Source organism: Salmo salar, chromosome ssa19 (assembly GCF_905237065.1).
Source record: "Salmo salar chromosome ssa19, Ssal_v3.1, whole genome shotgun sequence".
NCBI classification, from domain to species: Eukaryota; Metazoa; Chordata; class Actinopteri; order Salmoniformes; family Salmonidae; genus Salmo; species Salmo salar.
In genome coordinates this window covers 67,797,162-67,813,808 of record NC_059460.1, presented here as the reverse complement: position 1 = coordinate 67,813,808, position 16,647 = coordinate 67,797,162, and the positions used below count along the sequence as shown (strand labels likewise).

The 16,647-nt window shown below is 42.1% G+C and overlaps 1 protein-coding gene across 7 annotated transcripts in view; it reads right to left on the bottom strand.

The window, feature by feature from the left end:
- The window catches only part of LOC106579428 (fibroblast growth factor receptor 2), a 125,914-nt gene that overhangs the window by 65,185 nt on the left and 44,082 nt on the right, over positions 1-16,647 (bottom strand). For all 7 annotated transcript variants that reach the window (XM_014159332.2, XM_014159331.2, XM_014159330.2 and 4 more), the window contains one exon: positions 14,757-14,926. In XM_014159332.2, the coding sequence (XP_014014807.1) occupies positions 14,757-14,926 (170 nt within the window). The remainder of the gene's footprint in view (positions 1-14,756; positions 14,927-16,647) is intronic.

Sequence of the window (16,647 nt, the reverse complement as noted above, 5' to 3'; positions counted from 1 at the left end):
CACCTCTACGCAGATGATACCATTCTGTATACATCTGGCCCTTCTTGGACACTGTGTTAACAAACCTCCAAACGAGCTTCAATGCCATACAACACTCCTTCCGTGGCCTCCAACTGCTCTTAAATGCTAGTAAAACGAAATGCATGCTCTTCAACCGATTGCTGCCCGTCCCCGCCCGCCAGACTAGCATCACTATTTTAGACGGTTCTGACTTAGAATGTGTGAACAACTATAAATACCTACAGTGAGGGAAAACAGTATTTGATCCCCTGCTGATTTTGTACGTTTGCCCACTGACAAAGAAATTATCAGTCTATAATTTTAATGGTGGGTTTATTTGAGCAGTGAGAGACAGAATAACAACAACAAAAATCCAGAAAAACGCATGTCAAAAATGTTATAAAATGATTTGCATTTTAACGAGGGCAATAAGTCTTTGACTCCTCTGCAAAACATGACTTAGTACTTGGTGGCAAAACCCTTGTTGGCAATCAGAGGTCAGACGATTCTTGAAGTTGGCCACCAGGTTTGCACACATCTCAGGAGGGATTTTGTCCCACTCCTCTTTGCAGATCTTCTCCAAGTCATTAAGGATTTGAGGCTGACGTTTGGCAACTCGAACCTTCAGCTCCCTCCACAGATTTTCTAAGGGATTAAGGTCTGGAGACTGGCTAGGCCATTCCAGGACCTTAATGTGCTTCTTCTTGAGCCACTCCTTTGTTGCCTTGGCCGTGTGTTTTGGGTCATTGTCATGCTGGAATACCCATCCACGACCCATTTTTCAATGCCCTGACTGAGGGAAGGAGGTTCTCGCCCAAGATTTGACGGTACATGGCCCCGTCCATCGTCCCTTTGATGCGGTGAAGTTGTCCTGTCCCCTTAGCAGAAAACACCCCCAAAGCATAATGTTTCCACCTCCATGTCTGATGGTGGGGATGGTGTTCTTGGGGTCATAGGCAGCATTCCTCCTCCTCTAAACACGGCGAGTTGAGTTGATGCCAAAGAGCTCCATTTTGGTCTCATCTGACCACAACACTTTCACCCAGTTGTCCTCTGAATCATTCAGATGTTCATTGGCAAACTTCAGACGGGCATGTATATGTGCTTTCTTGAGCAGGGGGACCTTGCGGGCGCTGCAGGATTTCAGTCCTTCACGGCGTAGTGTGTTAATAATTGTTTTCTTGGTGACTATGGTCCCAGCTGCCTTGAGATCATTTACAAAATTCTCCCGTGTAGTTCTGGGCTGATTCCTCACCGTTCTCATGATCATTGCAACTCCACGAGGTGAGATCTTGCATGGAGCCCCAGGCCGAGGGAGATTGACAGTTCTTTTGTGTTTTTTCCATTTGCGAATAATCGCACCAACTGTTGTCACCTTCTCACCAAGCTGCTTGGCGATGGTCTTGTAGCCCATTCCAGCCTTGTGTAGGTCTACAATCCTGTCCCTGACATCCTTGGAGAGCTCTTTGGTCTTGGCCATGGTGGAGAGTTTGGAATCTGATTGATTGCTTCTGTGACAGGTGTCTTTTATACAGGTAACAAACTGAGATTAGGAGCACTCCCTTTAAGAGTGTGCTCCTAATCTCAGCTCGTTACCTGTATAAAAGACACCTGGGAGCCAGAAATCTTTCTGATTGAGAGGGGGTCAAATACTTATTTCTCTCATTAAAATGCAAATCAATTTATAACATTTTTGACATGCGTTTTTCTGGATTTTGTTGTTGTTATTCTGTCTCTCACTGTTCAAATAAACCTACCATTAAAATTATAGACTGATCATTTCTTTGTCAGTGGGCAAACGTACAAAATCAGCAGGGGATCAAATACTTTTTTCCCCTCACTGTAAGTGTCTGGCTAGACTGTAAACTCTCCTTCCAGACTCATATTAAGCATCTCCAATCCAAAATTAAATCTAGAATCGGCTTCCTATTTCGCAACAAAGCCTCATTCACTCATGCTGCCAAACATACCCTCGTAAAACTGACTATACTACCGATCCTTGACTTCGGCGATGTCATTTACAAAATAGCCTCCAACACTCTACTCAGCAAATTGGATGCAGTCTTATCACAGTGCCATCCGTTTTGTCACCAAAGCCCCATATACTACCCACCACTGCGACCTGTATGCTCTCGTTGGCTGGTCCTCGCTATATATTCGTCGCCAAACCCACTGGCTCCAGGTCATCTATAAGTCTTTGCTAGGTAAAGCTCCGCCTTATCTTAGCTCACTGGTCACCATAGCAACACCCACCCGTAGCACGCGCTCCAGCAGGTATATTTCCCTAGTCATCCTCAAAGCCAACACCCCCTTTGGCCACCTTTCCTTCCAGTTCTCCGCTGCCCAAACTGGAACGAATTGCGAAAATAGTTGTAGGCTATTGCTTCTAACTTCAATTTGCTCTTTAAATAAATAAGAACTACACTACTTTTAACAGCACATTACTCAACACTAATGAGACTCAAGTCGCCTACAGTATATTGAAAAATACAACGTGACTCTCCCCCAATAATGAAATATAGAGGATTGGAGGATATTTCTGTAATTCAGTGATATTTATTCCCATAGTAATTCGTTATGGATCGATAACTAAATAAACAGGATTTTGAAAGAGCATTTTTATCATTATTTTTATTAACAAAAGCATAAAGATGCCATTATTCGTTACATTGTTTTAGTTTGAACGTGCAGACTGGCACTAAGAACAGAACAGCGGGAATGTTTCCCTAGTCAGCTCCATTTCTAGTCCAATGCCCCTTAAAGTGTTGCCAGTGTGGAGGGGTGGGGGTCCACCCTCCCTCCTTCTCCTCCCTTCCCCATGGGCTAGGTCGGTCTTCTGTTCGCGGCTCTGCAGCCCATCCTGTGCCCCCTGCCCTCGTGCCTTGAACCTTGCGCGCTTTCAGTGGATACAGCTGGAAAAATATATACTGCTCAAAAAAATAAAGGGAACACTTAAACAACACATCCTAGATCTGAATGAAAGAAATAATCTTATTAAATACTTTTTTCTTTACATAGTTGAATGTGCTGACAACAAAATCACACAAAAATAATCAATGGAAATCCAATTTATCAACCCATGGATGTCTGGATTTGGAGTCAAACTCAAAATTAAAGTGGAAAACCACACTACAGGCTGATCCAACTTTGATGTAATGTCCTTAAAACAAGTCAAAATGAGGCTCAGTAGTGTGTGTGGCCTCCACGTGCCTGTATGACCTCCCTACAACGCCTAGGCATGCTCCTGATGAGGTGACAGATGGTCTCCTGAGGGATCTCCTCCCAGACCTGGACTAAAGCATCCGCCAACTCCTGGACAGTCTGTGGTGCAACGTGGCGTAGGTGGATGGAGCGAGACATGATGTCCCAGATGTGCTCAATTGGATTCAGGTCTGGGGAACGGGCGGGCCAGTCCATAGAATCAATGCCTTCCTCTTGCAGGAACTGCTGACACACTCCAGCCACATGAGGTCTAGCATTGTCTTGCATTAGGAGGAACCCAGGGCCAACCGCACCAGCATATGGTCTCACAAGGGGTCTGAGGATCTCATCTCGGTACCTAATGGCAGTCAGGCTACCTCTGGCGAGCACATGGAGGGCTGTGCGGCCCCCCAAAGAAATGCCACCCCACACCATGACTGACCCACCGCCAAACCGGTCATGCTGGTGGATGTTGCAGGCAGCAGAACGTTCTCCACGGCGTCTCCAGACTCTGTCACGTCTGTCACGTGCTCAGTGTGAACCTGCTTTCATCTGTGAAGAGCACAGGGCGTCAGTGGCGAATTTGCCAATCTTGGTGTTCTCTGGCAAATGCCAAACGTCCTGCACGGTGTTGGGCTGTAAGCACAACCCCCACCTGTGGACGTCGGGCCCTCATACCACCCTCATGGAGTCTGTTTCTGACCGTTTGAGCAGACACATGCACATTTGTGGCCTGCTGGAGGTCATTTTGCAGGGCTCTGGCAGTGCTCCTCCTGCTCCTCCTTGCACAAAGGCGGAGGTAGCGGTCCTGCTGCTGGGTTGTTGCCCTCCTACGGCCTCCTCCACGTCTCCTGATGTACTGGCCTGTCTCCTGGTAGCGCCTCCATGCTCTGGACACTACGCTGACAGACACAGCAAACCTTCTTGCCACAGCTCGCATTGATGTGCCGTCCTGGATGAGCTGCACTACCTGAGCCACTTGTGTGGGTTGTAGACTCCGTCTCATGCTACCACTAGAGTGAAAACCCGCCAGCATTCAAAAGTGACCAAAACATCAGCCAGGAAGCATAGGAACTGAGAAGTGGTCTGTGGTCCGCACCTGCAGAACCACTCCTTTATTGGGGGTGTCTTGCTTATTGCCTATAATTTCCACCTGTTGTCTATTCCATTTGCACAACAGCATGTGAAATTTATTGTCAATCAGTGTTGCTTCCTAAGTGGACAGTTTGATTTCACAGAAGTGTGATTGACTTGGAGTTACATTGTGTTGTTTAAGTGTTCCCTTTATTTTTTTGAGCAGTGTATATCGTCCTGCTAATAACAGGGTTAATAATACAGTGCCTTGCGAAAGTATTCGGCCCCCTTGAACATTTCAACCTTTTGCCACATTTCAGGCTTCAAACATAAAGATATAAAACTGTACTTTTTTGTGAAGAATCAACAACAAGTGGGACACAATCATGAAGTGGAACGAAATTTATTGGATATTTCAAACTTTTTTAACAAATAAAAAACTGAAATTGAGCGTGCAAAATTATTCAGCCCCCTTAAGTTAATACTTTGTAGCGCCACCTTTTGCTGCGATTACAGCTGTAAGTCGCTTGGGGTATGTCTCTATCAGTTTTGCACATCGAGAGACTGAAATTTTTACCAATTCCTCCTTGCAAAACAGCTCGAGCTCAGTGAGGTTGGATGGAGAGCGTTTGTGAACAGCAGTTTTCAGTTCTTTCCACAGATTCTCGATTGGATTCAGGTCTGGACTTTGACTTGGCCATTCTAACACCTGGATATGTTTATTTGTGAACCATTCCATTGTAGATTTTGCTTTATGTTTTGGATCATTGTCTTGTTGGAAGACAAATCTCCGTCCCAGTCTCAGGTCTTTTGCAGACTCCATCAGGTTTTCTTCCAGAATGGTCCTGTATTTGGCTCTATCCATCTTCCCATCAATTTAACCATCTTCCCTGCCCCTGCTGAAGAAAAGCAGGCCCAAACCATGATGCTGCCACCACCATGTTTGACAGTGGGGATGGTGTGTTCAGGGTGATGAGCTGTGTTGCTTTTACGCCAAACATAACGTTTTGCATTGTTGCCAAAAAGTTCGATTTTGGTTTCATCTGACCAGAGCACCTTCTTACACATGTTTGGTGTGTCTCCCAGGTGGCTAGTGGCAAACTTTAAACGACACTTTTTATGGATATCTTTAAGAAATGGCTTTCTTCTTGCCACTCTTCCATAAAGGCCAGATTTGTGCAGTATACGACTGATTGTTGTCCTATGGACAGAGTCTCCCACCTCAGCTGTAGATCTCTGCAGTTCATCCAGAGTGATCATGGGCCTCTTGGCTGCATCTCTGATCAGTCTTCTCCTTGTATGAGCTGAAAGTTTAGAGGGACGGCCGGGTCTTCGTAGATTTGCAGTGGTCTGATACTCCTTCCATTTCAATATTATCGCTTGCACAGTGCTCCTTGGGATGTTTAAAGCTTGGGAAATCTTTTTGTATCCAAATCCAGCTTTAAACTTCTCCACAACAGTATCTCGTACCTGCCTGGTGTGTTCCTTGTTCTTCATGATGCTCTCTGCGCTTTAAACGGACCTCTGAGACTATCACAGAGCAGGTGCATTTATACGGAGACTTGATTACACACAGGTGGATTCTATTTATCATCATTAGTCATTTAGGTCAACATTGGAACATTCAGAGATCCTCACTGAACTTCTGGAGAGAGTTTGCTGCACTGAAAGTAAAGGGGCTGAATAATTTTGCACGCCCAATTTTTCAGTTTTTTATTTGTTAAAGTTTGAAATATCCAATAAATTTCGTTCCACTTCATAATTGTGTCCCACTTGTTGTTGATTCTTCCCAAAAAATTACAGTTTTATATCTTTATGTTTGAAGCCTGAAATGTGGCAAAAGGTCAAAGTTCAAGGGGGCCGAATACTTTCGCAAGGAACTGTATATCTGTGAGAATACCCAAAGCGGGCTTTTGTATCATTCTAAATTAATAATAATCACCTTGTTTAAAATAAATTGAATTTTGGAGATGATTTTGTTTTCAAATAACGTCAAATTTGTGAGAAAGGCCATTCTTGAACATGGGGTGAGACATTGTTATTAATTTGTAAATAAAGCCAGTTTGCTATTTAGAATTATTTATTTAAACCAAAAAACTACAGTCATCTCATGGGTCTCCCGGTCAAGGCCGGCACAGGTATTGAACCAGTATCTGTAGCAACACAGCTTGCACTGCTATGCAGTGTCTTAGACCATTCAGGCGCTGTATAACATGACCGGTCGGGAGTGGCCTACAGTACTACTGTCACGTCCTGACCAGTAAAGGGGTTATTTGTTATTGTAGTTTGGTCAGGACGTAGCAGGGGGTGTTTGTTTTATGTGGTTCGGGCTATGTTTTTAGGTAGAGGGGTGTTTGGTTTATGTGTTCTGGGGTTTGTTGGTTTATGTTCTATGTTAGTTATTTCTATGTTCTAGTCCTTTTAGTTATATGTTTAGGGTTTTGATGGACCTTCAATTGGAGGCAGCTGTTCCTCGTTGCCTCTGATTGAAGGTCCTATGTATAGGGGTGTTTTTGTATTGGGATTTGTGGGTAGTTGTCACCTGTTTAGTGTATGTTCGCCTGACAGGTCTGTTAGTGTCGTTCGTTGCGTTTGTATACGTGTTTTGTTTGGTTTTCCTTCTTTTTATCTAATAAAGAAGATGTGCATACACGTTCCCGCTGCACCCTGGTCCAATTCTTACGACATCTATGACAACTACAGAAAGAGCAAAATAATCATAACAAAATAAAAGAATAAAAACCTTAGCGTAACAGTTTTAGTAAGTAATACTGAAGTTGTGCACAATTATCCATTTCTATTTAGGTTTATGTCGCCCACTCACTGTCAGTTAGAGACACAGTAGGACCCAAAAGCATAATCCGTGCTCTAATTCCCCCTTGCGCTGGTCTGGAGCAATGAAGTGGTGACGCAGGGTACCGTACTAAACCACAAATTACCTACAAGTCCCGCAGCATAATCGCACAACTTTTAGTGGAGCAACCACTGTACCCATTGTTCGTCTTTAGTGCATTTAACTATATGTCGCAAGTAAAAGCCTTGGGTAGCGAATTTATATAATTCCAAGTCTGGAAGGTTAAAACCACCCTCAGATTTTTTTAAAGTCTGTTATGACTGAGTATACCTTTCTTAAAGAATGTCTTCGGTGGGGTAAAAAAATGAATACAAAAACATTGGGAGCCATGCCATTCTAAATAGTTTTATTCTACCTGTAAGATGTATGGGAATATTATTTCATTTAATTAGATCTGCCTTTATATTGTTGAGTAATGGAATAAAGTTATTTGTTGTCACTTACTAGGCATCATAAGTATTTCATATTTTTTGTGGTCCATTTAACCTCTTGACGGTCGCCTAGGATAGGGGGCGCTACAGCGATTTTTGAAAAAAATTAGGGCCCATTTTAAACGACCTCTTACTCAAACTCAGAAGCTAGGATATGCATATAATTAATACTTGTGGATAGAAAACACCCTAAAGTTTCTAAAACTGTTTGAATGGTGTCTGTGAGTATAACAGAACTCATATGGCAGTCAAAACCCTGAGACAGATCGTAACAGGATGTGGAATTCTGAATTGCGGACTCAACTTCATCACTTTGCCTATAAATCACACCGTGAGCTATGGTTCATTGAGCACTTCCTATTGCTTCCACTAGATGTCCCCAGTCTTTACAAAGTGGTTTGAGCCTTCTACTGTGAAAACTGACAGAATGAGTCTGTGGAAAGTGGTCACATGGAGAGGGCCATCACCATTATGACGCCGGCGCCCCTGGCTACCCTCCCCTTTCGAAACGTTTAGAAAGACAATGCAACCGTCCCCCTTGAATCTTATTGGTGCTCTGGTTGAAAAAGGCCCTAAAGATTTATGTTATACAACGTTTGACATGTTTGAACGAACTTAAAAAAAAATATATGCATTTTGTTGAGAGAGAAGTCCCGTGGCCGACGGAACTTTTGGAGCAGCCTTCAACAACAGCAAGCTATTGGGACATAAAGGATTAACTTTTTTGAATGAAAATACATTTGTTGTGGACCTGGGATTCCTGGAAGTGCCTTCTGATGAAGATAATCAAAGGTAAGGGATTATTGACAATAGTATAGAAGAGTAGTTTTGATATGCGATTGTTCCAAGATGGCGCTGACCTGTAACGGTAGCCTATTTTTCTGAGTATCGTATCCCCTTTTATCGCAAAGTGTGATTACCCAGTAAAGTTATTTTTAAATCTGGCATTACAGGTGATTTCAAGAGATGTTAATCTATAAATCTTAGAATGACAATATTACATTTTAAAAATGTTTTCGAATAGTAATTTAGTAAATTGTAGCGCTGTTTCACCGGATGCATTTGAGGGAAAATAGTTAGTCAACGTCACGCGCCGATGTAAAATGCTGTTTTTATATATAAATATGAACTTTATCGAACAAAAGAATGCATGTATTGTGTAACATGATGTCCTAGGAGTGTCATCTGATGAAGATTGTCAAAGGTTAGTGCTGCATTTAGCTGTTATTTGTGATGCATGTGGTTGGTCGGAAAATGGCTATGTGGCTACTTTTACGATATACTCCTCTAACATAATCTAATGTTTTGCTTTTGCTGTAAAGCCTTTTTGAAATCGGACAACGTGGTTCGATTCAGGAGAGGTGTATCTATAAAACGATATACAATAGTCCTAAAAATTTAAAAATAAATTTTGTAAAGAAAATGGCGATAGGATTTTTCTCTGGATGTTGATCCCGCATACGGGACGGAGCCCGTCCAGAGGTTAAAGAATTGCTGTAAATCGTGAGTTTTTCTTATTCCTATTGCCATTATTACTTTTTTCACATAAATGTTATATGCTGAGATTTTAGAGTTTTCTGAAAATATTTTTAGCAAAGGGGGCATATTGGTCTGGTACAGTATATCAGGAGATCATCTGCAAATAAGTTTAGTTCATATTGATGTTTACCAATACTGATACCTGCTACGTTTGGATCCTGTCTAATTATTTCTGCAAGCGGTTTAATTGCCAGTGCAAACAGGAGGGGACAGCTCTGTCTTATGGCGCTTTCAAAAGCAATTTCATCAGATAATGTATTATTTCTGTATATTTTTGCTTTAGGACATTTATACAATACTTTTATTAAATGTATTATAATCAGCAGGGGACTGACGCTGGGCCAAATGTGCGTCGCCTCATGGGTCTCCCGGTTGCAGACGGCCGGGATGTCCTTGTCCCATCGCGCTCTAGTGACTCGTGTGGCGGGGCCGGGCGCATGCACGCTGACACGGTCACCAGTTGTACAGTGTTTCCTCAGACACATTGGTGCAGTGTGTCAAGAAGCAGTGCGGCTTGGCAGGGTCACGTTTCGAAGAACACATGGCTCTCGACCTGGCGGGCGCGTCACCAACAAACTATCATGGTCCAAACACACCAAGAAAGTCATGAAGAGGGCACGACAACGCCTTTTTCGTCTTTTGGTAGGGACAAAAATGTCATATTTTCTCATTCTGTTTTCTTGCTGGTGCAGTTCATCTTGTAAAGTTTGAACCTTTGTTTCCAGAAGCCCAATTGAGTTGCCTTGTTCATGCACGCTCCCGCCACGTACAGTTGAAGACGGAAGTTTACATACACTTAGGTTGGAGTCATTAACTTCATCGGGGTAGGGGGCAGTATTTTGACGTCCAGATGAAAAGCATGCCCATAGTAAACTGCCTGCTACTCAGGCCCAGAAGGTAGGATATGCATATTATTAGTAGATTTGGATAGAAAACACTCAAGTTTCTAAAACTGTTTGAATGATGTCTGTGAGTATAACAGTACTCATATGGCAGGCAAAAACCTGAGAAAAAATCCAACCAGGAAGTGTGGAAATCTGAGGTTTGTAGTTTTTCAAGTGATTCCCTATCCAGTATACCGTGTCTCTGGGGTCATATTGCACTTCCTAAGGCTTCCACTAGATGTCACAGTCTTTAGAACGTTGTTTCATGCTTCTACTGTGACTGGGGAGAGAATAAGAGCCATTGGAATCAGATGACTGAGAAAATGACATGAGCTCAATCGTGCGCGATCACGTGACAGTTAACTGTGTTCCTTTTCATTTCTGAAGACAAAGGAATCGTCCGGTTGGAATATTATGGAAGATTTATGATAAAAACATCTTAAAGATTGATTCTATACATCATTTGACATGTTTCTACGAACTCTAATATAACTTTGTCTGAACTCACTGCGCGTGCACAGTAGATTTGGATTACTCGACTGAACGCGCAAACAAAATGGAGGTATTTGGACATAAAGATGAACTTTATCAAACAAAATTAACATGTATTCTAGAACTGGGATTCCTGGGAGTGCATTCCGATGAAGATCATCAAAGGAAAGTCAATATTTATAATGTAATTTTTGTCATTTCTGTTGACTCCAAAATGGCGGGTATCTGTATGGCTTGTTTTGATATCTGAGCGCTGTACTCAGATTATTGCAAAGTTTGCTTTCGCCGAAAAGCTATTTTGAAATCTGACACAGCGGTTACATTAAGGAGAAGTGTATCTATAATTCTTTGAATAACAGTTGAATATTTTATCAACGTTTATGATGAGTATTTCTGTAAATTGATGTGTTCATTCACCGGAAGTTTTGGGAGGCAAAACATTTCTGAACATTACACGCAAATGTAAAATGGGGTTTTTGGATATAAATATTAACTTTATCGAGCAAAACATACATGTATTGTGTAACATGAAGTCCTGTGAGTGCCATCTGACGAAGATCAAAGGTTAGTGATTCATTTTAGCTATATTTCTGGTTTTTGTGACGCCTCTCCTTGCTTGGAAAATGGCTGTGGTTTTTCTTGTCTAGGTGCTGTCCTAACATAATCTAATCTTATGCTTTCGCCGTTAAGCCTTTTTGAAATCAAACAATGTGGTTGAATTAACGAGAAGTGTATCTTTCAAATGGGATATTATAGTTGAATGTTTGAGAAATTTGAATTTTATGATTTTTGATGTTTTGAATTTGGCGCCCTGCTATTTCACTGGCTGTTGAATAGGGACGCTAACGTCCCACATACCCCAGAGAGGTTAACTCGTTTTTCAACCACTCCACAAATTTCTTGTTAACAAACTATAGTTTTGGCAAGTCGGTTAGGACATCTGTGTGCATGACACAAGTAATTTTTCTAACAATTGTTTACAGACAGATTATTTCACTTACAATTTACTGTATCACAATTCCAGTGGGTCAGAAGTTTAAACAGCTTGGAAAATTCCAGAAAATTATGTCATGGCTTTAGACGCTTCTGATAGGCTAATTGACATCATTTGACTCAATTGGAGGTCTACCTGTGGATGTATTTCAAGGCCAACCTTAAAACTCAGTGCATCTTTGCTTGACATCATAGGAAAATAAAAAGAAATCAGCCAAGACCCCAGAAAAAAAATGGTAGACCTCCACAAGTCTGGTTCATCCTTAGGAGAAATTTTCAAATGCCTAAAGGTACCACGTTCATCTGTACAAACAATAGTACGCAAGTATGAACACCATGGGACCACGCAGCCATCATACCGCTCAAGAAGGAGACGCGTTCTGTCTCTTAGAGATGAACGTACTTTGGTGTTGAAAAGTGCAAATCAATCCCAGAACAACAGCAAAGGACCTTGTGAAGATGCTGGAGGAAACCGGTACAAAAGTATCTATATCCACAGTAAAACGAGTCCTAAACCAACATAACCTGAAAGGCCGCTCAGCAAGGAAGAAGCCACTGCTCCAAAACCGCCATAAAAAAGCCAGACTACAGTTTGCAACTGCACATGGGGACAAAGATCATATTTTTTGGAGAAATGTCCTCTGGTCTGATGAAACAAAAATAGAACTGTTTGGCCATAATGACCATCCTTATGTTTGGAGGAAAAAGTGGGAGGCTTGCAAGCCGAAGAACATCATCCCAACCGTGAAGCACATGGGTGGCAGCATCATGTTGTGGGGGTGCTTTGCTGCAGGAGGGACTGGTGCACTTCACAAAATAGATGGCATCATGAGGAAGCAAAATTACGTGGATATAATGAAGCAACATCTCAAGACATAAGTCAGGATGTTAAAGCTTGGTCGGAAATGGGTCTTCCAAATGAACAATGACCCCAAGCATACTTCCAAAGTTGTGGGAAAATTACTTAAGGACAACAAAGTGAAGGTATTGGAGTGGCCATCACAAAGCCCTCACCTCAATCCTATAGCTCTGTCAGGAGGAATGGGCCAAAATTCACCCAACTTATTGTGGGAAGCTTGTGGAAGGCTACCCAAAACATTTGACCCAAGTTAAACAATTTAAAGGCAATGCTACCAAATACTAATTGAGTGTATTTAAACTTCTGACCCACTGGGAATGTGATGAAAGAAAGAAATAAAAGCTGAAATAAATAATTCTCTCTACTATTATTCTGACGTTTCACATTCTTAAAATAAAGTGGGGATCCTAACTGACCTAAGACAGATAATTTCTACTAGGATTAAATATCAGGAATTGTGAAAAACTGAGTTTAAATGTATTTGGCTAAGGTGTATGTAAACTTCTGACTTCAACTGTATATGCATATTGACATGATAGACTGTACTTTCCTTTTGAGCAAATCTACTTTTTTAACAACAGCTTGTAACAGTTTATTTGTTTTGGTGAGCATTTTAGTTATGTATTCCTGGATATCCTTCAACTGTTGCTCTCATTTACATCTCCAAGTTGTTTATCTTTTCCTCTAAAGTAAGCCATGGCTTGTTGGGATTGAGTCGCAGCGACACTTTACCCACAGATTAGTTCGTAGTTTTACAGTATATAACTGATCGCTCACTCTCTCCCAGGTACTTGGGGATATATTGATCTATCGATTTTAAGTGCTTAATTTAAACTATATTGTCTGGCTTCTACATATAATCACAGTTTGAAGGTACAAAACGGAGCTACTCCCTCCCCATGGGTCCCATCGGTACGCGCATGAGCCTCCACTCTATGCACATGGACTTTTCAAACATCTATAAAAAATGAAATGCCATGAAAATATTAAAATCAAATTTATTGAGAAAAAAAAAAGTTTAGGACTACATTTGCACGGAAAGCGTGTGTGTGTTTGTATGGTCGAAAGTTGAGTCTTAGGTCACCTCTTGGTGTCTTTACATTGTTTGAGTTTGCAGAATGTGCAAACAGCAGTTGGGCGAAGTGCATGGGTTCTTAGAACATAGGCTGGTCCCTTCTGTTCAACTTAAGGCCGAGGCTGCAGATCCATAGGTAACCGCCCCGTCCCGCCGGATCCCTTTTCCCCAGAGCTGATGATCCAAATCACTGGCTGTACCTCTACTTTACACACCAATTTTTGTGGTCACCCTCCCTTCACATTTCTCACTGCCAATCGTGAATGATAAAGTTTTACCGGTGAAAATTACATGCAGCACCTGCATTTCAACTATTTGATCTGAACCAGTTTCATGGGGATATTCATCTAGATCTTCTTGAGTTATCGATTGTGATGGGGGGGAAAAAAGATGGTTACATATCGGGATATTATTTTTTATGACGTATCGTATCATTTTGACAATATCTCAATATTATTTTTGACTTAGTTGGCTGTACCTGCACCAAAACTATTTTTCTTCACAGATTGAAAATAATATTTTTTTTAAATGGGGAGCCAATTAGTTTTCAGCACTTATTTCCGTGACTGATCGTTTTTTCATGGCTCTGTCTTGTACCTCTGCAGCAGACATATGGTGGGCAATATGTTTGGAACATCGAATCGCTATATAGAATCATGAGAATCACAACACATACCATATCGGCACCTAAGTATCGTGATAATATCATATTGTTAGGTCCCTGGCAATTCAGAGTTGTAGTTATCAACATGGTTTCGAAGTACCCTACAGTGTTGTTTTGCATTATGCACATGGAGCAAATTTTAGTCTCCTACCTGTGTTTTTTTGTTGTTGTTGATCAAAGCACATATTTTGTTCAGTGGCGCACGCTGAGTTGAAACATGCAAGTATTCGAAAGAAAGACGCAAACAATCATCCTAAAATCTCTTAATAAAAGAGGTAGTGTGCGATTTATATTTGGTTATGTTGTATACTTTCATTATGTGTTCTTGCAGACTTTGATCAACTTTACTAAAGAAGCAACATTCTTCAGAGACCGTGCGTAAAGTAGAGAATCCTGCACATGTGAAGAAGCTTCAGGACCTTTAGATGTTGGCAAAACGGGTCGAGAAAGTCGCATCCACAGTAAACTTTAACTAGGCTGCGCAGCTCAACAATAGTAGCAATAGACAAAATGGACGGGCAACAGTCTGCATCAAAATCAAGACACAGAAAAATACATTGAAAGTCCTTTCTAAACAACAGTCACAAAAGTAAACTTGAATGAAACATTTGATTACAGACTAATTTCAATGAGCTAGTCATGAGAAACTCCATGTCCCAGCATGCTGCAGTGCAGGGTTCTCTCTCGTACCTTGTAGCCGCCCATGCGGTCCTCCTGCCGGAATGGTCGGCTGTTCTTCAGCCAGCGCATCTTAGGACGTGGGTTGCCCCCGGCAGCACAGCGAAACTTGACTGTGTTGGCAGCAGGTACAGCATGTAGCCTCTTCTCCATCTTCTCCAGCATCGTCCAATAGGGCGCCCCTAAAGAAAAGAGATGACCAATCAGGGTTTTTGTTTAGTCAAAATCTCAAATTAGATTTTGTCCATCTATAGCAAAACAGTAACATATATTATATTAGGGAAGTACCAGACAGTACCAGAAAGTTTTCATTGTTACCACATAGTTTATTAGTTAAAACCATATCAGCTTAAACCGTGCTGTAAAATAAGTCTTACTAATATTTGTGAGAGTAACTTTGCTCACTTTATCTCTGTCAACAGAAACACTGTATGGGAAACATGGCTGAGGAGCAGAGCTCCGTTGATTAACAGTTTCAGTCCAAAGCCTGAACAACATGGATTACTACAGCCAGCAGGTAGTGAGAAAGAGTGAGGGAGGTGGTCACAGGCATTGTCCCAAATGGCACCCTATTCCCTATATAAAGGCACTATTTTTGCCCAAAGCCATATGGTCTGAGGGGGCCCTAAACTGTTATTTCCACTCCCTAGCCCACTTCACAACACTGGGCTATATGGACTTACAACCCAGCAATGGCTTCACAGGCTACGTCCCAAATGGCACCCTATTCCCTATGGGCCCTAGTCAAAAGGATTGCACTAAATAGGGAATATGGTGCCATTTGGGAAGAAACTAGTTCACACTGGCAACACTTAAAACTCAAACATAATTGTTATCTTTTGAAGGTTGCAGGACACGTTGCCAAGTGGGTAACTAGACCATCACATCCATTTAATCTAGTTGCAGTTAGTGCTTTTTTTTAACCACTTCTTCCAATTACAATATTTAGCCTCCTGTCATCGGGAAGATATGGCTGTTGGGAAGAAGGGATATTTATCACCCATGAATAATCATTTGTTGTGAGTGAGAAATGTTTGGTTTGTAAAGAGTAAGTTACCCACACAATGATCGATCATGCTCCTTCATTCAAATACACCCCCACAGGGACGTATAGGAAGTTAGGAACACCCCTTTTCTGTCTGGCCTACATACTGTAACTGCAGCTCGTTCACCCCATATCTCATTTTCTGTAGTTCCCTGAAGCCCCCCCCTCTCTCTACCTCTTCCTCTCATACACTTTATCTTATCTCTACCCCCCCCATTTCTCTCTCTCGCCACCTGGGAGAGTGATTGGATAAGCAGATGAACTCAGAAAGAAGAGAAACTTCACAACCGATGTCCTCCCCACCATCACTTCGTATATCTCTATTACAGGAGCAGGGAGAAGAGGGGAAACACTCCAGGGTTACTGCAGCCGTTAGACACTCCTTTAGCCTTCTTGGGCCTCTGTACTTCTCTTTCCACCCCTCCCTCCCTGTTTTAGCCCCTCTTCCCACTCCTCTCTCCCGCCCACCAGAGTGCAATCAGAATACTATCAGAGTCGGTCACCTCCCATAATTTTCTCTGGCATGCAAACCGGACAGTACACACATACTTTGATACAGAAGAAGTAAACCATGCTCTTCCTTCCAGGATGAACGAACACACTATAATTAGACTAGTTAGGTTATTTTAAGCCCATTTCCTTCTCACTCTGTCCCCCTACTTCTCGCCATCTTATTTTATTTTTCAACACTCCTCCCTACAGACACAGTCAGACAGGTTAAGGTAGCGACTGCCCCCGCTCGGGAACTCATCTCTCTCAGGTAAACTCTGACCCCGGAGTGGCAGCAGCTGTATCTGATGAGCACGGTACATGATGGTGAAAGGTGACCAGGTCTGTTTCCCATGCTCCCGTCGTCCG